Source organism: Moschus berezovskii, chromosome 7 (genome assembly GCF_049115385.1).
Source record: "Moschus berezovskii isolate FMDL1 chromosome 7, NW_MosBer_1.0, whole genome shotgun sequence".
Classification (NCBI taxonomy): Eukaryota; Metazoa; Chordata; class Mammalia; order Artiodactyla; family Moschidae; genus Moschus; species Moschus berezovskii.
Window position 1 is genome coordinate 84,525,395 of NC_142466.1, and position 23,831 is coordinate 84,549,225.

Genomic DNA, 23,831 nt, shown 5'->3' on the forward strand with positions numbered 1-23,831 from the left:
TAGTTATTCATAATAGCAAAAAGAAACAATACAAATGTCCATCCACGCATGAATGACTAAACATAGTTGTGGTATATCCACACAATGGATTATTATTCAGTTACAAAAAAGAATGAAATATTGTTTTAGGCTACATGAATGAATCTTGAAAACATCCTAAGGGAAGAAGTCATACGCTAAAGGATACATGAAATGTCAAAAATAGGCAATTCCACAGAGAGAAAGAGGTTAGTGGTTGCCAGGGGATGGTTGTCGTCCAGTCGCTCATTCGTCTCTGACTCTTTGCAACCCATTAACTGCAGCACATCAAGCTTCCCTATCCTTCACTGTCTCCCTGAGTTTGTTCAAACTCATGTCCATTGAGTCAGTGATGCCATCCAACCATCTCATCCTCTGTCACCCTCTTCTCCTGCTCTCAATCTTTCCCAGCATCAGGGTGGGGAAAAACGGAAATAAGAGCTGATTGCTAACAGAGACACTTTTGGGCATGATGAAAATGTTCTGGAATTAGTAAAGATGCATAACATAGTGAATATACTAAAAATTACTTAATTATGCACTTTAAGATTGTAAATTTTATGTTACATAAATTACATCTCTATTTTAAAATTTTTAAGTGAAATGTGATCCTGAACTTGAAATAAGTCCTAAGCAATTGTAGAGATCAAAGAAGTAGATCTAGAACAATTTCCTATTTATGAAAGGACAAAATGGCTCAGCAAAATTAGTCAGTGCTCTTCCTCTCCCACAAAAACTGGCTAGATGTGATTTTTGTTCAGATGCAGTTTATGATACTTGCCCCTTTTGAGCATGCATGAATTAGGTCAATTGAAAAGCAAGCTTTAAGTCAGTGAGCTTACATCTAGTTTTCACAACTTTGTGTTTGCCTAACTCAGAAACAATTTCCATCTTAAAAAAAAAACCATCCTTGATTATCTGTTCCCTTCAGTTCAGTTGCTCAGTCGTGTCCAACTCTTTGCGACCCCATGAATCTGCTTTATTTCCTCCACAGAATGTTATCACCAGAATGTAACTACCTTGAGTGACAGAATTTTTAGTTCCCAGTTCTATCCTCAATAATAAAAGTTTAATAGAAAACATATAGCAGGGAAAATGCCTATAAATTAAATATTTGCAGAAAATTTCCCTCTGTTGTCTGCAGATACTTTTGTGATGTTTTCAGAATATGAGTCACTTTATCAGCTCACCCACCCTTTGACATAGGCATAGATTCTTCCCCAACATGAGAATTAAACCCTGGGGTACTGGCCTGGTTCTGAAGGGTGTTTTGGTTTGCTGCGGAAAAGGCAATGGCAAGCCACTCCAGTACTCTTGCCTAGAAAATCCCAAGGATGGAGGAGCATGGTAGGCTGCAGTCCATGGGGTCGCTAAGGGTCGGACACGACTGAGTGACTTCACTTTCACTTTTCACTTTCACACATTGGAGAAGGAAATGGCAACCCACTCCAGTGTTCTTGCCTGGAGAATCCCAGGGACAGGGGAGCCTGGTGGGCTTCCGTCTATGGGGTCACACAGAGTCGGACACGACTGAAGTGACTTAGCAGCAGCCTGGAGCAAGAGAGTAGGACACAACTGAGCAACTAAGCACAAGCCTGGCCAATTAAACTCACACTACATCTAGTTTCCCTTCTCAGTGACTAGTGAGATAGTGAACTTTGTAATAAATCTTACTAAGAGGACCTCAGTACCCACTGAAGGTAACTCTTTTAGGAAAAGCATATATTAGTATTCTTCCCCTCTGATTTATTTGTTCACAATCCACTGGAATACTTCTGATTGTAGTATTCTGATTACTCTTAAAGTCTTGGCCTTCTCTTTGACTACTTGGCTGCACAGGTTATGGGTGCTTTGATCAAATTAGAGACAAAATATTCCTTAACATTGGCAGATACTTGCAAACTAAGGGAAATGAGCTTTCTTCAGGATATTAACATAGAAGTTCACCATTGGTAATGTCAGATTTAATTCTAATATACTTCTCGTATATAGTAGCTAAGAGTATCAATCCCTCAAAAGCCTGACTTTGCTGTTAATTTGATCACATACCTATTCACGTACCAAAAAATTAACTTCTTCAGTTTCCCAGAGTGAAAAATTGAGCTTAAAATATTTACCAAATGGAAGGCAGACTTTTCAGTTTAAGGAAGTTATTTTCTAGCCAGAGGGATCATAAGTAACTCAAAAATGTAATTGTTACTAAAGAAATAAGAAACAAACAGCCCAAAACTGGTGGCTAAAAACCCAGAAAAACATATTTTTTGTTCATAAATCAAAGAAATAGTCATGAACTACTTCTTGTGCTGCTGTGCTTAGTCGCTCAGTTGTGTCCAATTCTTTGTGACCCCATGAACTGTAGCCTGTCAGGATCCTCTGTCCATAGGGATTCTCCAGGCAAGAATACTGAGTGGGTTGCCATGCCCTCCTCCAGGGGATCTTCTCAATTCAGGGATTGAACCCAGGTCTCCCACATTGCAGTTGGATTCTTTACTGTCTGAGCTACCAGGGAAGCCCGTAAGAACTACTTCTTAGGCCTATAGACAGCCAAATCTTTAAAATATTTTCTTGTGAGAATAGAATTCACATGAAATTTTCCACAGAATAGTTATTTCTGCTATTGCTAACATATATAATTAAACCTCTGAGAGTTTAAAATATTTAATTAAGCAACCACATTTGTCCTAAAGTTATTCCATTTTCACAGTCAGCTCTATGGAAAACCTAATAATTCTACCATAAACATATATGACGCTTTCATCTTCAAAGTGTTTTTATATATTTAATTGATAAAGCAACAGACTATTTCAGTTCAGTTCAGTTCAGTCGCTCAGTCGTATCCGACTCTCCGCGACCCCATGAATCACAGCACGCCAGGCCTCCCTGTCCATCACCAACTCCCGGAGTTCACTCAAACTCATGTCCACAGAGTCAGTGATGCCATCCAGCCATCTCATTCTCTGTCGTCCCCTTCTCCTCCCGCCCCCAACCTTTCCCAGCATCAGAGTCTTTTCCAGTGAGTCAACTCGTCGCATGAGGTGGCCAAAGTATTGCAGTTTCAGCTTTAGCATCAGTCCCTCCAATGAACATCCAGGATTGATCTCCTTTAGAATGGACTGGATGGATCTCCTTGCAGTATAAGGGACTCTCAAGAGTCTTCTCCAGCACCACAGTTCAAAAGCATCGATTCTTCGGCGATCAGCCTTCTTCACAGTCCAACTCTCACATCCATACATATAGTAAAAATAGTAGTTTTGCTCCCCATTTATTAAATGGAGTTGCACTTGAAAAATAACATTTTGATTTTAAATATAAGGGAGTGACTCATAAATTGCTTTTTCTAAAAAAAAAGTCTATTTGGTGCTTTAGGAAATATTATTTAATGTACTCCATTAATAAGATTATAACCTGGATCACTCTGATCGTGTTCTGGTCATCTTACAGCCAAGGGACTCCCAATGCTGGCTGGGAAAATGTCCTGTAAAACAGGCTTAGTCCCAGGGTTCTAATAGAACAATTCAAATGCTGCCTAATCTGACAATTTTAATACTTGTAAGTTACCAAAATTATCAGTCAGTTGAGTTCAGATTAACTCCTCACTCCCTTTTCTTGGTGGACAGTGATACTCCACTGCAGGCTACAAACAAAAATAAGTTCAGCCTCTCAAGGAAGGCTAATAGCTGATGGTTTGTTATCACAAATGGAAGACTATTTTTCAGTAGAAAAAATTAGGGATATTTTAGCAGAGAAAAATTAAGCAAAATGGTTAAGTATTGTTTTGTGAAGATAAATTCTGTAAATTCTGCCTACAGTGCTTGCTTTGGGATACTATTTGTGGTTCTTTGGTGGTAATCATCTAAGTCCTATTCTTGTTTGTTATGGCTGACAAAATTTATCCAAAATAATGTTTCTTGTAATTAATTCTCTATTGAATGGCTCCACAATTTCCATTCAGATTCTGTTTAGAGTGTCTTTTCACATAATCCTGAATAGTATTCATAAGAGGAGGAATTGGTGTAAAAAATGGGATGTGTATTTTTAAATGGCAAATTCAGTACCAACTTGAGTATTCTTCAGGGTTTAGAGACAGCCCATGATTGAAGTACAGAGAAGGCAATGGCACCCCACTCCAGTACTCTTGCCTGGAAAATCCCATGAACAGAGGAGCCTGGTAGGCTGCAGTCCATGGGGTCACTAAGAGTCGGACGCGACTGAGCGACTTCACTTTCTCACTTTCAGGCATTGCAGAAGGAAATGGCAAACCACTCCAGTGTTCTTGCCTGGAGAATCCCAGGGACAGGGGAGCCTGGTGGGCTGCCATCTGTGGGGTCGCACCGGACACGACTGAAGTGACTTAGCAGCAGCAGCATGATTGAAGCTAAAAGTTTGTGTTGTTGCAAGACAGATAAAATATATTCTCTCAAAATATTTTTGAAAATTCCTTGCTGGCCTATGGAATGCTTTAAAATAAAGCTCTTTTTTCTCCTGTTTTTATCAGAGCTTTTTGAATCCTGGAACTCTGTGGGGAGTGAGGGGTAAATAAGCTATAATTTACCTATATTTTGTTGTTGTTACTTGGGGCAAGGTTCAAAAATTGTTTTTCTTTTTGGCTACGCTGAAAGGCTTATATTAGTTCCTTAACGAGGGATCAAATCCAGGTCCTTGGCAGTGAGAGCATGGAGTCCTAACCACTGGACTGCCAGGGAATTCCCAAGAAGTGTTTCTTTTAAGATATCTCTCAGATCAAATAATTTTGAACAGTATTTACCACTTTGGACTTAAAAAATCATATCTTGCTTTCCTTGGTGGCTCAGTGGTAAAAGAATCTGCCTGCAATGCAGGAGATGCAAGTTCTATCCCTGGGTTGGGAAGATCTGCTGGAGAAATGGCAATCCACTCCAGTATTTTTGCCTGGGAAATCCCATGGACAGAGAAGCCTGGAGGGCTGTAGTCCATAGGATCACAAGAGTGGGACATGACTTAGTAACTAAACAACATATACTATAATAAGCTTGAAAACACAATAATACAGTGTGCAAATATTATTTCACTTCATTGATACATTGCTTTTGTTCTGCTTTAATCACAAGTATTTTTAAATGTTTAGTTTTCTAGTCTTCTGTTGCGAATGGTTTTGTTCCTTGGGCATATAAGGATCTTGCTCATTATAACAAAGTGTGAGATTGTTGTATTTTTCTCTTCAGGTAGTGCAGAGGTAACTCAGTAGTAGTGTGTTGTGTAATAATTTACCAACAGAAACTAATACCTAAATCTAAGTCAATATATTTGGGTTCAATTAAATTACACTGCTAGCATTTCAAATAGTGGATGCATTGTGGAAATTCCTAGGAAAAGAGATATTAAAAAGGGACAAATAAGAACTATGTAAAATATTAAAAGCCAATACTAAACATCAAGTTTCGCCGAGCTTTCTTTTTCTCTTGTTCTAATTATTGCCACATTGGGGTATTGTTGGGGTCAAAATGAAAATAGCATTATAAAAATCAAACACCATTCCAATATGTGGTGTCACATATGCTCTGTATTCCAAAGCAAGGAATGGAAGTAGTCACCCCTGTTGCAAGCACTAAGGGGTGCATTATTTGGACAGAATTTAAAACCAATAAAACTTATGAAAAGACAGTCTAGTTTTTTATTATCAGCATCAGGGAAACAATGACAATGATAAAATACTTCTCCCATTAGACCGATGCTCCCATACCCACTCTTTGAACACTACTGCCCAGATGAGCTCAACATACTGTATTCCCAATGCATTTAAGGTATTTATCATGGAAGGATCTCACTCAGCTTCACTCTCAATTTTTGAAAATATAAATGTTTTATCAGTACTAGTCAAGGGAGCCTGGTATATCTTTAAAGGTAAAATACACATGAGTACTTTAAAAGATTCCAGAGAAGTTGAGAGGAATTATGTACATGAGTGGACAATGAACTTTCATTATTAATTCTCCAGTGTTTTATAAAAATCTTGTGTGCCTAAGGAAATAAATGAATGAGCAAAACATGTCATACTTTAATGACATATGTCATGTCATTTAATGTGTAAGAATTTGTGCCTACAGAATCAAAATCCCATTAAGGACTTGACTCCTTAGCAATTCATTCTAAGACTCTGTATAAGACCCTTTGTTTTAAAATATAAGATGCCCATCCTTAAATTAGCATTTATCACTTTTAGACCTGGGCTGTTACAAACAAGCCAATGGCAATCAAGTCCACATTACGGAAGATCATATATATATATTTTTTGCTGACTTCTTGGACCCTGACTTCATGAAGATATGAAGAACTGAGGGGGAAAAAAACATTAGCAAAAGAAAACAATCATTAAAGCACAAAAGCACCTTCACTGATGTTCTTGTTACTCACAGTTCCCATATTCACAGAGTTCTCCAACTCCGTTATCTACAACACTCTGGAGTTAGGGAAGGAACTAGTACTTTATGGAAGCAAATATGTTTCTTTCCAAACGCTATTATAGGTGGAAAAAATATAATGAACAAAAAAACCGCCACATATTTCATACACATGCAAAAAGGCAAACACAATGACAAAATGTTCAGACTTAAGGACAGCATGTGAAATAAGAGTAAAATTTATTAGTGGTATATGTAAGAAAAATTGTACTTGCTTTTGGGGAGGTGCCTTAAAATTTTTCTTTTTTCCTTTGTGAGTGCACTGACTAAATAGAAAGACAAAAGTTTCATTCCTAGAATATATTATTCAGGACATTCTTAACATATGTGTGTTTGAGTATGTACATGAAATCCATCATAGCATATAAAGGATATATGTTTAACCAAAAAGGGGAAAAATTATATATTTGCTATTTAGAAGTCAGTTCGCATTTGCATTATTAAATCTACTCATTGTTGGTTTAATATAAATTTTATTGCTTTGTTAGTGAGCTGGCTTTTAGAAAATGCATTTATATTTGCACAGGTAAAACAAGTATGTGTCAATTTTTTGGGCAGGCAGCAGAATTCCGAAGTCAAAATACATTCTTATATGAATTATTTCTAAATATTACTTAATCTTATAAGGAATTTAAAATTATGACCTTCATTAATAAACCTGTACTTATTACTAAATATATGATTGATATGCTTTTTAAGACACTGGCCTTGTGCCATTTTGTACACATATCAGGCTTCCCTGTGGCTCAGTGGTAAAAATTCTGCCGGCCAATGCAGGAAACGTGGGTTCAATCACTGGGTCAGAAAGATTCCCTGGAGAAGGAAATGGCAACCCCTCCAGTATTCTTGCCTGGAAATCTCATGTACAAAGGAACCTGGTGGGCTACAGTCCATGGGGTCACAAAAGAGTTGGACATGACTTAGCAAAACAACAATACACATATATCACACATTATATATGGTATATATTAAGTATATATCATACAAACCCAAGACAAAAAAAAAAAAAAAAACTGGCTTAAAACCAGTCTGGCTTCAAATAGTCCCTGTTACAAATAAAATTTTAACTTTGTAAATTTGCTGGATGAAGCAGTTTCTAATTGGCTGACATTATATATTATGGTTCCATTCACAGATAAGTCCACAGAAGTCTATTTAATCCATAATTTAAATTATTTTTAATACCATACTTTAGAGATATAAAAACTATTCACCAATTTAGAAGTTAGTTTTGGTTTGATTTTCTTTTCCTATAGGAACTGGTTTTTACCAGTGAGACCAAGGAATCCTACTCCCTCGGGGCTAGAAATTAGAAGTCTTTGAGCACAGGGCAACAGTTGGATGCCAGGTAAGACGGTCAGGGTCGATAGCAACAGAGGAAAGAACAAAAGAAAAAATTAGCAGCATCAGATAAGAAAAACTGGAGTCAATAAGACAGTGGGTTACTCTAATGGAGTAGACTTCCATCAATCAGGGTGGTTTTGCTGCTGTTCCACTCAAACATTAGTTTAAGAAAAAACTTTATTTTACAAGTGAAAGTTTGGAAAAGTAACAAAAATAACATAAATAACAAAATAGTAAAATGGGATATTTTCTGTGATTGAAAAATATGAAAATGTACAAACTGTATTTGTTGGGCAAATCAGTATTTAGTTCTTAATTCCAAACTGAAGTTTATATTATATAATAATATTTAGAGCAAAAAAATCTTGTAAGAAAACACACATTCACAGTATACAAAAGGATTCCTTCCTCCCCTTCTTTATCCTGAGGGAAGAGCTAGTGAACTTAAACTTTAATTTTTAACAGGTTAGAAAAAGGAATCTTACACATCTGCTAAATTAAAGTTTTTCTTATTAAATGCCTAAGTTTTTAAGTCACTCACTTTCCCAGCTACTTCAAGAGAATCAACAGTCATAGATCCAACCCCAACTCCAAGATTGGAGCGTCGTAATGATAGTTCCAAGGCAGAAATCTGGCGTAACTCTTTGCGACACAACTTTACAGGTGTGACACCATGCAGCTGTCTCACATTTCCGACTGGCTGAATTTGGGATGATGGTCGACTGTTAGATTTTGTAAACTGATTTTCATCTATTTCGGTTTTGTCCTCATTGCTTAACAAATGCCCACTAGTGGGTGCTACAGAGCTATACATTGGAGGTAATTCTGGGCCATTTTCCCAGAGCTTCTGAGGATTTGGCTGTGTTCTTAAACTGCTTGTGGAACTGTCTAATTGTCTTTCCCTTCCACTTAATTTCATACTTTCAGTTCTGGATGCCCATTTTAATTCTTCTGAAACCATGCCGGCTTTTTCTGGGTTCTGAACTCCATCTCCAGCATCATGATCTAAAAATAATAAAAAAAAAGCAGAAAAATAATTAGAGGTTTCCTTAAAAACAGGTATTTTAATCATAGTATCATGCAGTACAAATTATGTCTTCCAGCTTGTGTTGTTATGTGACTTAACTGTAAAAATGAATTATTTCACTTAGAGGCATTTGCATGTGAATAACTCATAATTATTTATTAATGGAACAAAATTGAAAGTTTTCTAGAGATTTTGGCACCCACAGAAACACAGGAGTGCTTTTGGCCTCTGTGGAGCCCTTCCACACCTGCCTCTGCTGGGCTTGCCACTGGTGAATTAAGTCCCAAATCCTGGTCATATTTCCAGGCAATCTTCTGACTTGGCATATATGTGTGAAAATCTAGTCTTGGTTGGGACTCCAAGCAAGAGAGCAGGGTTCTTCCATCTGAGCGTACTCTGGGGTACATACCACAGCTCCCACCATCAAAATGGAAATGACAGCATACCCCTCAGAGGGGACCATCTCACGGGAATGAGTGATAGGAGTGAGTGAAGATATCAAAGCTTGAGGCCGTCAAATCATAGAATCATCTAATATCAAAGACAAAACTTAAAGAAAATCCATATAGGTACTAGACCTAACACAAAGAAAAATGCCAACTTTAACATATGTTGATGATGCAATTAGTATACTTCTGGTCCTGCGTATAGCAAGTTTAAAAACAGAAGGTGCACACTGGCAGCTCCAAAGCCAAATCTGGCCCACAGATTTGTTTTACTTAGCCTGTAAAATAACATGTGATGCAAAATTTAAAAAGTGGAAAGTTTCACATAAAAATGAAGATTTCCGGATTTTATAGAAAAAGGAGAGAAACTGACAATTTCTGCCTGGCAATAGCAGCTAGTGGAGACTGCCAGTGTGGACGGCTATTCAGCCCCACTGCTCACTCTGGCTTCCTGGCTCCTGCAGCCATTTTAGTTTGTGAACCTGGTTTAAAATATAATTGATTTTCTATATAACCTTTAAAAATTGTGAATAACTCTGTTGTACACCTGAAACTTACATAACATCATACATCAACTCTACCTCAATAAAAAAAAAAAGGATTGATTTTCTAGTTTTTAAAATTCTCAAAAACAAAAAACCTGAACTGGCAAATGACATAGATCCTTAAATGGAATTAGCAGGTATAAAGTTAATCACAGTGGCTTCCAAAATTTGCTGCACATTAGTGTCACCTGGAAACTTTTAAAAGTCATAATAACCTATAATAGGAAGGAATCTGAAAAAGAGTATGTGTGTATATAAGTGATAAGTGAGTCACTCAGTTGTGTCCGACTCTTTGCGACCCCATGGACTATACAGTCCATGGAATTCTCCAGGCCAGAATACTGGAGTGGGTAGCCTTATTCCTTCTCCAGCAGATCGTCTCAACCCAGGAATCAAACTAGGGTCTCCTGCATTGTAGATGGATTCTTTACCAACTGAGCTATCAGGGAATCGTATCTGTGTGTATCTGGATCACTTTACTGTATACCTGAAACTAACACAATATTTCAATGAAAAAAAAAAATCCTGATGCCCAGGTCATAGTGTCTGGGGGAGGAAGCCAGGTATCTTAGTTTTTAAAGATCATAAGAGAAAGGGCAAAGATGGGCTCATTGGAAAGGTTCACTCCCAAGCCCACTTAGATTCCTCACAATACAGTTTCCCTCTTCCAGAATTTCACCACTAATGGAACAGACTAAACAAAGATTTAACTCATCCATAATTACACAGGCAGTAAAAGAAATTAGGATCCCAACCAGATCTTCTGATTCTAATATCCTAACACATAGAGTTTTATAAGTGATTTAAATTGATATGAGGATAGTCTGTCAATATCAGTTGCACCAGGGTGGCCATCTCTTCCATGAAGCCTACCTCAGGCCCACTGAGGAAGACTACGGTCTCAGACTTTAACCTCTGGTAGATCATTTACTGGGCTTCCCTGGTGGCTCAGAGGTTAAAGCGTCTGCCTCCAATGCGGGAGACCCAGGTTCGATCCCTGGGTCAGGAAGATCCCCTGGAGAAGGAAATGGTAACCCACTCCAGTATTCTTGCCTGGAAAATCCCATGGACGGAGAAGCCTGGTAGGCTACAGTCCACGGGGTCGCAAAGAGTCGGACACGACTGAGCGACTGAACGGAACGGAACGGAGATCATTTACTGGCTCTGCTCTGGTTTACAACTGAACCCGCCATGAAACTATCAGTTCCCTGACAAGGACCTGAGTTCCATTCAGCTTTAGGTCATCCATCACTCATAGCTAAGCCTATTAGATTTTTAATTAATGGGTGACATTTAAATAAATTAATTGATACAAGGATAGTTTTAAATAGTTAAACAAGTACATAGATTGCATGTCCATATTAACTGATTTTATCCTCAAAAAATGTTAGAAAACAGATGCACTGGGCCAGAAGCATGATCAAGAAGTGACCAAGATATTTTAGTCAAAAGGGTAATTTTTTGCTACTTGGAAATACTAAAAATATTCAAAGCGTATAAAGTCTGGCAGGCAGACAATGAAAAGATGACTACTGAAACCCAATCAACTGAATACTAAAACAGTTATGTGTTAACTAGGATACTGATTATTAAGCATGTAATACTTCATTCATATAGTTTATATATATAGACAGAGAGTTTTTGAAATAGGATAAAGTACCCACTCCAGTGTTCTTGCCTGGAGAATCCCAGGGACGGGGGAGCCTGTTGGGCTTCCTTCTATGGGGTCACACAGAGTCGGACACGACTGAGGTGACTTAGCAGCAGCAGCAGCAGCACAAGCTATTTCACCAATATGAATCCAAATGAATTTTTTTTAAAGCATAAGAAGATCACTGAAAAGAATTATGCTGAAATATTAATAGTTGTGGGTAGGATTATGGGTGATTTTTTCTGATTTTTTTTCTATATTTTCAAAGTTTTATATAATGACTATATATTACTTTTTATAGCTAAAAAATAAAGATATTTAAGATTTTTCTAGGGTAAATAGCAAATTAGCGGAGATAACATCTTCAACATCATTAAGACGTCTACCTCCAGGAATTCCCTGGTAGTCCAGTGGTTAGGACTTTGAGTTTCCAATGCCAGGGGCCTAGGTCTGATCCCTGGTCAGGGAACTAGGATCCTGCAAGTTACAAGATGTGGTAAAAAAAAAAAGACTAGACTTCCCAGGTAAGCTGGTAAGATATGAGTTATCCTCACTTTACACATCTCCAAGATTATTTAACTTTTTTCTTTTTAGCTTTTTGTGTTTCATTAAAGAGCATGATGAAGATCTAGGTTTTTTTAAGCCTGTTTACCACCTTTTACCACACTGTCATTTTAAGAGATGTCTAGTGCACTCAGGAGCATAAAAACGGGTCATTTAAACAGTAAACAGCTAATTTCAGATAACTCAAATTTGAAAGTGTATTTTTAAAGCAAAAATGGCTTTACGCTAATTGCTTTGTTTCCTACTTAATACCTGTTTACATTTTAATTTTTTGCAGATAGCATTTCAAGTAAAAGGTTCAGCTTTATGTCACAGGCAGAATTTCAAGTATATGTTTTAGTTATGTGAGTAAATACCTCTGTATTACTACTCTGAAATCAGAAAGCTTGGTCTCTTTGGCAGAACTGGTATGTCTGTATCACATCTCTATCCTAAAATGATTTTACTAAACACAGAACCAGGAGTTAGAAGACCAGGGACCTTAGACCATGTTCTATTTACTGGTCTGTTTTGGAGTCAATGGGCCATGCTAAGCTTTAATTCCCACATCTAAAAATGGGGTTAGCATATACCGGCTTACCGAGTTTAGGACTAAACAGAACTGTTTGGGAAAATGCCTACAAATGATATATACAGTAAATATAAGGTAGCATTAGAACTACTTTTCTAAAATATTACTGAGTTTTAACCACAATGAGGTACCATCTCACGCTGGTCAGAATGGCTGCTATCAAAAAGTCTACAAACAATAAATGCTGGCGAGGGTGTGGAGAAAAGGGAGGAATCCTCTTACACTATTGGTGGGAATGCAAACTAGTACAGCCTCTATGGAGAAAAGTGTGGAGATTCCTTCAAAAACTGGGAATAGAACTGCCATACGACCCAGAAATCCCACTGCTGGGCATACATACTGAGGAAACCAGAATTGAAAGAGACACATGTACCCCAATGTTCATCACAGCACTGTTTACAATAGCCAGGACATGGATGCAACCTAGATGTCCACTGGCAGACGAATGGATAAGAAAGCTGTGGTACACACATAGCCAGTTCCCTGGCTTTTGCACAGTTCTCCCGGCCACCCGCATAACCTTGACTCTGAAGGGGGAAGAAGAGGAGCAGGAATCTGAGCGCTTTTCACACTTGGGAAAGCCCCTTTCCCTCAGCGCAGGAAGATGACCGCGCCAGCCTCTCAGATCTATCCATGCTGACATTTCAGTATCGCAGGAATTGTTTATGGTTATGTCTAAGTTTTACATTAAGTGCTTTTACTGTGACATGATGGGGACCAGCCTCTGAAAGAGCAGATGTCCTTTACTCCTGACGCAGGGTCATCAGGACTGATCTGTCATGGATGCCTTTCTGCGCCCCCCTCAACCCCATCAGTTCCTCTCTCAGTGGCTAGCTGCCCCCCTGGGGGACCAGTCATAAACGGGGAATGTGACTTCCTCCAGGTGTCTCTGAGTGCCCCGGAAGTCCTTACATCACCCCATGTGGAAAGGCATCTTGGATGTCTGGTCTACTTGGTTCCAACCTGCCCCTCTCCTCCCTAAGTGGTACAACTTTCCTCAGAGCATATTCTCCAGGGGAGCCAAGAATGTTCTCTACAAAAGACACCTTTCTTCCAGCTCTTTCCCCTTAGGCCCGTTCACAGAATTAAAGTGGGGAGGATGGCAAGCGTTTTCTGGGTCCTGCCCAATACATGCATTCTCTGACATTTTAACTTGGCTATAAGACAATAAAAAGGTATTAACTTTAAAAAAAAAAAAAAGAAAGCTGTGGTACATATACACAAAGGAGTATTACTCAGCTATTAAAAAGAATGCATTTGAATTAGTTCTAATGAGGTGGATGAAACTGGAGCCTATCATACACAGTGAAGGAAGTCAGAAAGAAAAACACCAATACAGTATATTAATGCATATATATGGAATTTAGAAAGATGGTAACGATGACCCTATATGTGAGACAGCAAAAGAGACACAGATTTAAAGAACAGACTTTTAGATTCTGTGGGAGAAGGTGAGGGTTGGATGATCTAAGAGAATAGCATTGAAACATGTATATTATCATATGTGAAACAGATCTCCAGTCCAGGTTCGATGCATGAGACAGGGTGCTCAGGGCTGGTGCATTGGGATGACCCTGATGGATGGGATGGGGAGGGAGGTGGGAGGTGGGGTCAGGATGGGGGGAACACATGTACATCCATGGCTGATTCATGTCAATGTATGGCAAAAACCACTACAATATTGTAAAGCAATTAGCCTCCAATTAAAATTAATTTAAAAAACAAAATAACAGTAACAGAAAAATAAAATATTACTGAGTTTAAAGATTTAAAACTATGTTAATTCTGCTTACATCATATATTCAGCACACATCTTTTCATTGTACATATATATCATTCTCTACTGGACTCTATATTTTTTATGGTTTCAGTTTTTATAATTATCATTTTAAGTTGAAATATAATTGATATATAACATTATATTAGTTTCAGGTGTACTCTTTATCTCTTGTTGTAATCATCTTTAAATACTGGATTGGGCAAAAACTTCGTTCGGGTTTTTTCATAAGCTGGTACAGAAAAACCTGAACAAATTTTTTGACCAACCCAGTAGTTTCCTTTACAGGTACAAAATAGCTGTGTTCCTAAAAAAGACTGTAAAGTCAACTTTCAAAACCATTTTTAAGTTATTACAAGAATACTTTCTCTAAAGGAAGAGAAATATATTCTAAAAATAAATTTATAAAAAGAATATATTATTTTAGAGATATTAGTTGCTCTCTACTGGTGGGCTTAAAGACAATATGTTTTAATCATAGATATATCACCTTCATGGCAGTTTTTGCTTTTACAAAGTTCTTTGTCATGTTTTATCATTTCATTGAGGAGGTATTTCTACATATCTACATTTATAATTATGCAAGAAAACATCCTACTCTCAACAATGGCTTTATTATATTTTTGAATTTCCAGAGGTCACAATATGGAAAAACCTGACTGATCTTAGAAATACATACGATATTATTTTACCTTTACTTTTATTATTCTCTATTTATTTTACTTTTTTATGATAATCAGAAGGCTTCAGTTAGAAAATATAGGAACCCCTGGTACATGGTAGACAATCCAATAAATGATGATTTCCTATACACATATACATTTGTTCTTTTATTCTTTTATCCAGTGGTTCTGTCTTACACATAGACTAGACAACTATTTTTGTTACAGAGACAGAATTCTAAATAATCCAATCAGTTGGGACAGGCTCCATGGCAAACCATGCTATGGTGTTGGCGCAACAGGTAATGCATCTCTTACTTTCTGATGGTACTAGTTGCCGCCGAATTGCTTCTCCTACCAGTTCCTTGAGTTTCTTCTTCAGATCTCTGCTGGTTTTCTTATAGAAATAAAGATCTCTTTCCAGCTGCTGGATTTTATCTTCATAATTTTTTAAAGTTTCCACAATGCCTTCCCCATCTCGCTCTATAAAACAGAAATTTACATTTAAAATCAGTTTAAAATAAATGACTGAAAATCCTAACAGAGCTCCCAGACTCTATTTAAAGGATGAGAAGTACGTTACATGTATCTGTTCCTTGAATGGATTTGTTTTCAGCTACAATTTGGATTCTTCTGCCTATAAAATGTTTTCAAAGTAAGATGAGCCCTTCCCCATCCTAACCCTTAAAACTATGTATTTTTCATGATTCATAAGCACTTTTTGAGTAGTAACTAGATTTATCCCCAGAACATCAGAAGTAAGGTCTACGTTTGGAACTCTGTCCAGCTGCATCACTGTCTTAAAGTTTATATCAGGAACTGTGGAAATATAAATGTCATAAGCCTAAGGTTTATAGGCCCAAGAAATACATGACCAGGGAACTTCCCTGGCAGCACAGTAGATAGGAATCCACCTGCCAATATTGGTTCGATCTTTGGCCCAAGAAGATTCCACATGCCGAGGAGCAACTAACACCATGCGCCACAACTTCTGGGCATGTGCTCTAGAGCCTGTCAGCTGCCACTACTGAGCCGGTGTGCTGCAACTGCTGAAGCCCCTGCGCCTAGAGCCTGTGCTCCACAACAGCAGCCATCGTGATGAAAAGCCTGCCACATCGCAATGAAGAGTAGCCCCTAATCTCCGCAATTAGAGAAAGCCTGTGCAGCAACAAAAACCCTGTGCAACCAAAAATAAATAAATAAATTTTAAAAAATAAATGCAAAGCTTTAAGGAAAAAAAGACTTAAAAAAAGAAAGAAAGAAACATACAGCTAAGGTCTTTCCAGTAGTTAAGACTCTGTGCTTCCAATGCAAGGGGCGTGGGTTCCACTCCTGGTCAGGGAACTAAGATCCCATATGCCGTGTGGCGTGGCCAAGAAAATTGAAAATAAAAAATAAATATACAACCAGAAAAACCAGAAACCTGTCATAAGAGGCTGAAAGATTAAATTACAAAGGAAAAACCACCAGAAAAAAAGAAGAGGGGAAAAAGCCATAAGTAAACCTCTAGTTTATGCCACAATATAACTTAAAACTTCTAATTAATATTTAAGAATGTTTACAACTGTCCCCTTTATGTTCTACAACCAGTAAAATACAGTTTATTGATCTTCAGAAATACACTCTTTCAGACCTACTCTCTCCTACTGGTAAATCTATAAAACAGTCCTGCGCTCAGTTGCTCAGTTGTGTCCGACTCTTTGTGACACTACAAACTGTAGCATGCAGGCCTCCTGTCCTTTACTATCTCCTAGAGTTTGCTCAAAGTCACGTCCGTTAAATCAGTGATGCCATCAAACCATCTCATCCTCTGTCACCCACTTCTTTTTTTGCCTTCAATCTTTCCCAGTGTCAGGGTCTTTTCCAATGAGTCAGCTCTGCATCAGGTGGCCAAAGTATTGGAGCATCAGCTTCAGCATCATTTCTTACAATGAATATTCAGTGTTGATTTCCTTTAGGACTGATCTCTTTGCTGTCCAAGACTCTTGAGAGTCTTCGCCAGCACCATAATTCAAAAGCATCAATTCTTTGGCACTCAGCCTTCTTTATCCATACGTGACTACTGGAAAAATCATAGCTTTGACCATACGGACCCACCCCTTTGTCGGCAAAATGATTATCTCTGCTTTTCAATACACTGTTTAGGTTTGTCATAGCTTATCTTTCAAGGAGCAAGCATCTTTTAATTTCATAGCTGCAGTCACCATCCACAGTGATTTTGCAGCCCAAGAAAATAAAGTCTGTCACTGTTTCCATTGTTTCCCCACCTATTTGCCATGAAGTGATGGACCAGATGCCATGATCTTAGTTTTTAGAATGCTGCATTTTAAGCCAGCTTTTCAATCTCCTCTTTCACCCTCATCAAGAGGCTCTTTAGTTCCTCTTCACTTTCTGCCAATAGAGTGGTAGCATCTGCATATCTGAGGTTGTTGATATTTCTCCCAGCAATCTTGATTCCAGCTTGTGCTTCATCCAAGCCAGCATTTTGCATGATGTACTCTGCATATAAGTTAAATAAGCAGGGTGACAATATACAGCCTTGACGTACTCCTTTCCCAATTTTAACCAGTCTGTTGTTCCATGTCCACTTCTAACTGTTGCTTCTTGACTTGCATATAGGTTTCTCAGGAGACAGGTAAGGTGGCCTGGTATTCCCATCTCTTTAAAAATTTTGCACAGGATGTTTCCTACATAAATATTTTCAGTTACAACTTGGTTATGAAGAACTTATCCCAGCTATAGTAATGAATGATTTTTAAAATGTTCTCATTTGGCTAAAGTATGAGCTTTTATGTAAAATGCCAATCACTTGAAAAAACAAATTAAAAATTCTATTAAAATATCACTTTTAGAGATGTAAGACAGAATAACATGATATAAAGAGAACATGTTTGAACGAAATAACATATGGAATCCAGTCAAGGAAGTCTCGTCATCAGGCAACTAGTTGCTAATTAATTGGTTATAAAATTTAACTTACAGGCAGACTGCCTCAACACTCCAATGCATAGATTTTCCAATTTTCTGCTTACTTGGGTTGCTTCTTCCAGATCCCTTTTACCACATTTCCAGCTCTAGATTCACGAGAATGAAGACTCAACAGCTAAGCTGCCTGAACTGAAGCATTCCAGGTATTGAAGTTATCGCCACGCAGTGATTTTGTTGCCATAAGAACTGTTTGTGTACCAGTCATAAGCCCAGGTATTGCGAAGACCAACTGCTATGACAAGTCTTTCCACATCACAGCTGACAGTTGAACTAACTACTGTGTGCTAAGAAACAGTATGTGCCCATCAATGGTAGCCTAATTTTGACCTAAGCTATAATCTTTAATGCATAAAATTTACAACTGATATAACTAAAAGGAGAACTGTAACCAGAAATCTTACAGAACCTATCACTTTAATTTTATAAAGTGATTTAAATATCAAGGTTCTATATCCTAGAAATGGGGAACTTTCCAGCTATATATCACCAAGCCAGATGTCATCCCACATTCCTACATAGTAACTAGACCAATAACTAACAGGATTGCAGCAGTTCTCTGTGTGTCGCTGGGGATAGGCAGAAGAGATGGCATTTCAGGCATGAAGTGCCTTACATCCACAGGGCTATCCCAGCATGTGGACCCAAACACACAAAGCACAAAACACGTGTTAGTAGTAATTATTTATGCAAGTTAGGCTTTAACTGACCCAATTCCTTTCCCGACCCCCCTCCTCTACATCATCTTTACACAGCTGATGAGAAGGGGCAGTTACCTTTGAAATGATGCAACAGCAGCTGCATTTTTTGCTCGTGTTCCTTTTGCTGGAGGATCAGTCTCCGGTCACACTGAAATTTCAGATGTTCCAGTGCAGACTCCAACTCACGAACCACGTTATCCCGTTCTAGAACTTTCATTTTAATTTCTTCATTCTGTAACTTTAGTTTCCGTTCAACTTCTCGCAAATTAACCACCTAGCAAAGACATTTTTTGACCTTTTAACTGTTTTAGATGGCCTAATATAATAGATTAATTTACTTCTCCTTAGACTTCATAAAGATGAACGCCCTTAATCACCATGGTATAACTAGGCAAATGCTTTGTAACAAACCCACAAAATAACCTAACAGCGTTTTTAATTTGTTGGGATTCTGAATTGGTAACAACTTCATTTTAAATATAATGTTGGTCTAACCATCGCCCCTCCGTCATTTCTTAGACATAATCCTTGTAGTTTACATTTGTAATCCTATAAATATTTTCCCAGTCTAAAAAAATATCAAGAATTCTAAAGACTCTTGTAACATCTAGATAATTCTCACTTTTAACTCCAAAGTGAATGTTATAAATAAGTGACAGAATTTTTTCAGCTATAAACAGAGTTTGGCCTGAGACTGTACTTTTAGTCCAGTGGGTTCTTCTCTGCACTGATATAAAGTAAAAACACTTCAGACAATATCTGTGTCATAGCACTTGTTAATAATGTAAAGACCTTCTCTCCAGAAAAATACTAATTTTTACGAAGGTTTTTTAAGATAAGAAAAATCCACTGACCTCGGCCCTTGCACTAAGACCACCACAAAAGAGTTATCTGTATCAAAGCCTCAGACAATATGTACCATTATTTCTGCCCTCCAAACAACCAGTGATGGGATGCACTCGCATCAATGATAGAAGCGTACTTCTGACAGTCATTATCCAAGAGGAGGGCTGTGTATAACATTTCCATCAATTTGTTCATCTTTATTTCACTTAGTCTCACAGAATTAGAACTTTATTTTAAAACTTCAGTGTTTCATTTTTCATTAATTGTCTATTATCTTAAACTGAATATATTTTTCAGAGAAAAGAAGAAATCTACTTCTTTAACATTTCATAATATGTATCTTAAGAGAAGACACTGGAGAAAAGACAGATATAATTTTCAATGTTATGAAACATCTCTATCAATAAACTGTCAAATCTGTATAAAATATCTTAATTTATATTAAGCACATCCAGGTTAATGCTAAAATCGATCACTATCTTTGTCACTGATGGACCATTTCATCTCTATTTCAGTTCACAGAGTATGATGAGAAAGTATATAGGTACCCCTACCCAGCAGTGAAAGAAACGGAACCCAAACCTGGTGGGTCTCTTGATTTTTCATGAATGCTAAGTAGGAACAACCAAATCTAGAAAACATCCAACGAATAGTGCCTGAAGAATATTTGGATTAAATTCTTTGGATCTTAAAACTATTTCAAAAACCATCCTCCTTTCAAGCGACCCTTCAATTTTAAGAACCTCACTAAAAGTTAGGCCTACAATACTTGGATAAGCACAAAGATTTCAGATGACAACATTCAGTACTGTAAAGTCTACATATATGTGAGCTGTATACCCACTGTGATCCCTATTTATAAGAAAACCCTCTGTCCCTGAAAAACAAACCTTATTGAAATATCTGAAAAGAACAGCTCTAATCTCAACAGGACTCAGGCAAATTAGTTTTTCTAAGACATTTGCTTCACTATGAGAGAGGTTTTGAAATGAAGCTCTGAGCAAGTTCTGGCGACTCTGGATACTTTCATTCTTGTATTCAATTGCGGCTTCCAAAGCTTCAATCCCTTCTTCAAGTTGGAAAAGAACATGTTCTTCCTAGATATAACACAATAGAAATCACTCATTTTAAATGAAATGGTATAACTTGGACTTTGTCATATTCTAAGATCTTACTATGCTATTTGGGTCTAATGGACATTACCATTCTTCTACCCTTCCCTCAAACTGATCCATGGTGGCTGCCAAATAAGTATCATACATTGTGCTGTATTTTTACCACAAAACATTACCGTGTTTTTAGTTACAGAATTCCTCATAAAATAGAAACTCAAATGTTAATGCATATGGCCAACAGGTATATGAGAAGACAGATACTCAACACTGCTAATCATCAGGGAAATTCAAACAAAAACCCACAATGTGATACACACCTGTCAGAATGACCACCATCAAAAAGAACACAAATAACAAATGTTGGTGAGGATATGGAGAAAAGTGAATTCTCATACATGGTTGGTGGGAATGTAAATTGGTGCAGCCACTGTGGAAAACAGTATGGAGGTTTCTCAAAACACTAAAAATGAACTAGTATATGACCCAGCAATTCTACTCCTGGGTACATATCTGGGAAGAAAAACTAATTTGAAAAGATACATGCACCTCAATGTTCATAGCAGCTTTATTTACAGTTGCCAAGGTATGGAAGCAACCTAAGTGTCCATCAACAGATGAATGGATAAAGAAGATGTGGTATATATACACAAAGGAATACTACTTGGTCATAAAAAAGAACAAAATTTTGCCATCTGCAGCAGCAACAAGGATGGACCTGGAGGGCATTATAGTAAGTGAGTCAGAGAGAAAAAGACAAATGTTCCATCACTTACACGCAGAATTTAAAACTTACAACAAACTAGTGAATATAACAACAAAAAAAAGAAGCAGACTCACAGATACAGAGAACAAGATAGTGGTTACCAGTGGCAGGGCACATAATAGGGGTTGGGGAGTGGGAGGTACAATAAATTGGGAGTAAGACAGTCCACAGGGATGTATTATACTACACAGGGAATATAGTCAATATTTTGTAGTAACTGTAAATGGAGTATAATCTTTAAAAATTGTATTAAAAAATAAATAAAAATTAAAAATGGACGTTCTACCACACTGCAAACATAATTTGCTCATTCCTATCTCTATACCCTATTTAACAGTGTTTTATCTAAAATGACCTTCTTTCTTATATCTATCAATACATACCATATTTTTCATAATCCAGCTCAAGATTCTGATTCACCAATGCTGCCTTAATTCAGTCTTCCACCAAATGATCACTGCATTGCTTTGGATAAATAATGTATTAAGTATAGCTTTATTAGGTTTCCCTGGTGGCTCAGTGATAAAGAATCTGCCTGCCAATGAGGAGACGCAGGTTTGATCCCTGGGAGAGGAAGACCCCCTGGAGAAGGAAGTGGCAATCCACTCCAGTATTCTTGCCTGGGAAATTCCATGGATAGAGGAGCCTGGCGAGCCACAGGCCATGAGGTCGCAAAAGACTCAGACATGATTTAGTAACTAAACAACAACAAAATAGCTTTATTACATTATCGATAACTTGATTTTTATATTCAACAAGATTTAGAGTTTTCTCATCTTTCTGTCTCTTCTCCTCAGATGGAGTAGAATTCCTCAAGAGAAGCATAATGTTTTCTACCATTTTGTTTCTTCCATTGGGCCCAGGAATCAAGAATTCCTTAAATGCTCAAATGTTTTGCTGAATTTTAGGCTCTCAGACCTTTAGATCTGCAGGGCTGGGGACTGATTTTGACAGCCTTGAAGGGAAAACCTCATTCTGTAGTCCTTGGCAAAACTACCCAAATTAAGTTATAAAATAGGGCAGTAGAAGCTCATAATGTCACATAGCCTCCAGTCAAGTTTGTCTTCAATTTGTTTCATCAACTCAATAAACAATAATGTCATTAAATCCTCTCCCCTGTTCCTTCTTAACCAGCCCCTTCAACTTCTTCTCATACTTGCTCAAATCTAAAACACTACAAGATACAGCAAGGTGTGTGATTCCTAGCCACTTACTTTTTGTTAGCAACTTTCCCTTACTTTGGACATTGACCATAAATATTTGCAGAGAAAATCCTGACTCAAAAGTTCATCTTTGTCTGATAAGATAATAAGTTATGGTTACCACTGCCAACTGAAATAAAATTTTGAAAAAAGACAAAGTCTGGGACAATTTGGTAGCCAATAAATGCAACACCTTTTACATAGTTAAAAAAATAATGATGAAGAGAAGCCACATGTTCCCCTAAATGAAAACTCCTAAAAGATATTTCTATTGGGGGTTGAATTTTGTGTATCTACTTGGCTAGGACTTAGTGTGGAACAATGCTCCCGTACCTTCTAAAACAATTAACCCTTAATGCTCTAGGCCTCTGTTATAGATGATGAATTACTAAGTATCATCCAAGAGAGATGCATAAAGAAGAGGTGCCCTCTTTAGAAGAAATGAGAAAAAGAGTCCCTCAAATCATTTTCTGTGTTCTGTGAAAACCTCAGCTGAGAAAGGCCATACTCAAGGCAAGTGTGAGTCTCCCTGTCCCCGGCAATGCTAGGAAGGGGCCACATTTATGGACCTCCATGACAGGACATCACAGTCTCTATCTAGTAAAGCATGGCTCATGGCACCAAACAGGTGCCAAGGAAATTCAGTACATCTGACAAAGTTTCAAGGAAACAAAGTTGATCAGGTTTATCATTTTTATGTTTAGGTAAGAGAGGTGAAGGAAATCATCCAAGTGATCCATCATACAGTACTTCCAGTTCCAAAGCATACTGACTTACTTCAGGTGACAACACGCTACCATTTTTAAGTTTCTCATCCACACTGTTTCTTTGTCTCTGCAGCTGATCCTTTTCTCTCTGGAGGGCTTGTACTTGTTCTGAAATCTTTATTTTCTCCTCAGCTGTGCTGCTCTGGAGCTGCACATTCTTTTCAGACAACTCTTGGTCCAACAAGCTCAGGCGAGTTGATATTTTTAAACTGTCTGTGTTCAAAGCCTAAAAAGATAATCAGACACCCTAAGGTCAATTACTAGAAATACAGACTATAAATAAATTAGGAAAAAACAGAGCGAAAACTACTATGTGAACATATTTTTAGCTCTTACATTATTATTTTCTCCCATGGGTTTTTTTTGGAGGGCTTCATTTTCTAAGTCTTAAGTTGAATGTCTTTTTTTTT

General features: G+C 37.6%; 1 protein-coding gene across 10 annotated transcripts in view; it reads right to left on the reverse strand.

Annotated features, from left to right (window-relative positions):
* Positions 1 to 3,076: 3,076 nt before the first annotated feature.
* KIF27 (kinesin family member 27) overlaps positions 3,077 to 23,831 on the reverse strand; it is an 89,144-nt gene continuing 68,389 nt past the window's right edge. For 5 of the 10 annotated variants that reach the window (XM_055427365.2, XM_055427366.2, XM_055427372.2 and 2 more), the window contains 5 exons: positions 23,432 to 23,647; positions 20,465 to 20,671; positions 18,804 to 19,002; positions 15,361 to 15,525; positions 3,079 to 8,804 (listed from right to left, as the gene is read on the reverse strand). In XM_055427365.2, the coding sequence (XP_055283340.2) occupies positions 8,320 to 8,804; positions 15,361 to 15,525; positions 18,804 to 19,002; positions 20,465 to 20,671; positions 23,432 to 23,647 (1,272 nt within the window). In that variant the 3' untranslated portion in view covers positions 3,079 to 8,319. Of the gene's footprint in view, positions 8,805 to 15,360; positions 15,526 to 18,803; positions 19,003 to 20,464; positions 20,672 to 23,431; positions 23,648 to 23,831 lie in introns of all 10 variants that reach the window. The other 5 variants (XM_055427375.2, XM_055427368.2, XM_088838070.1 and 2 more) reach the window with 3 other exon arrangements.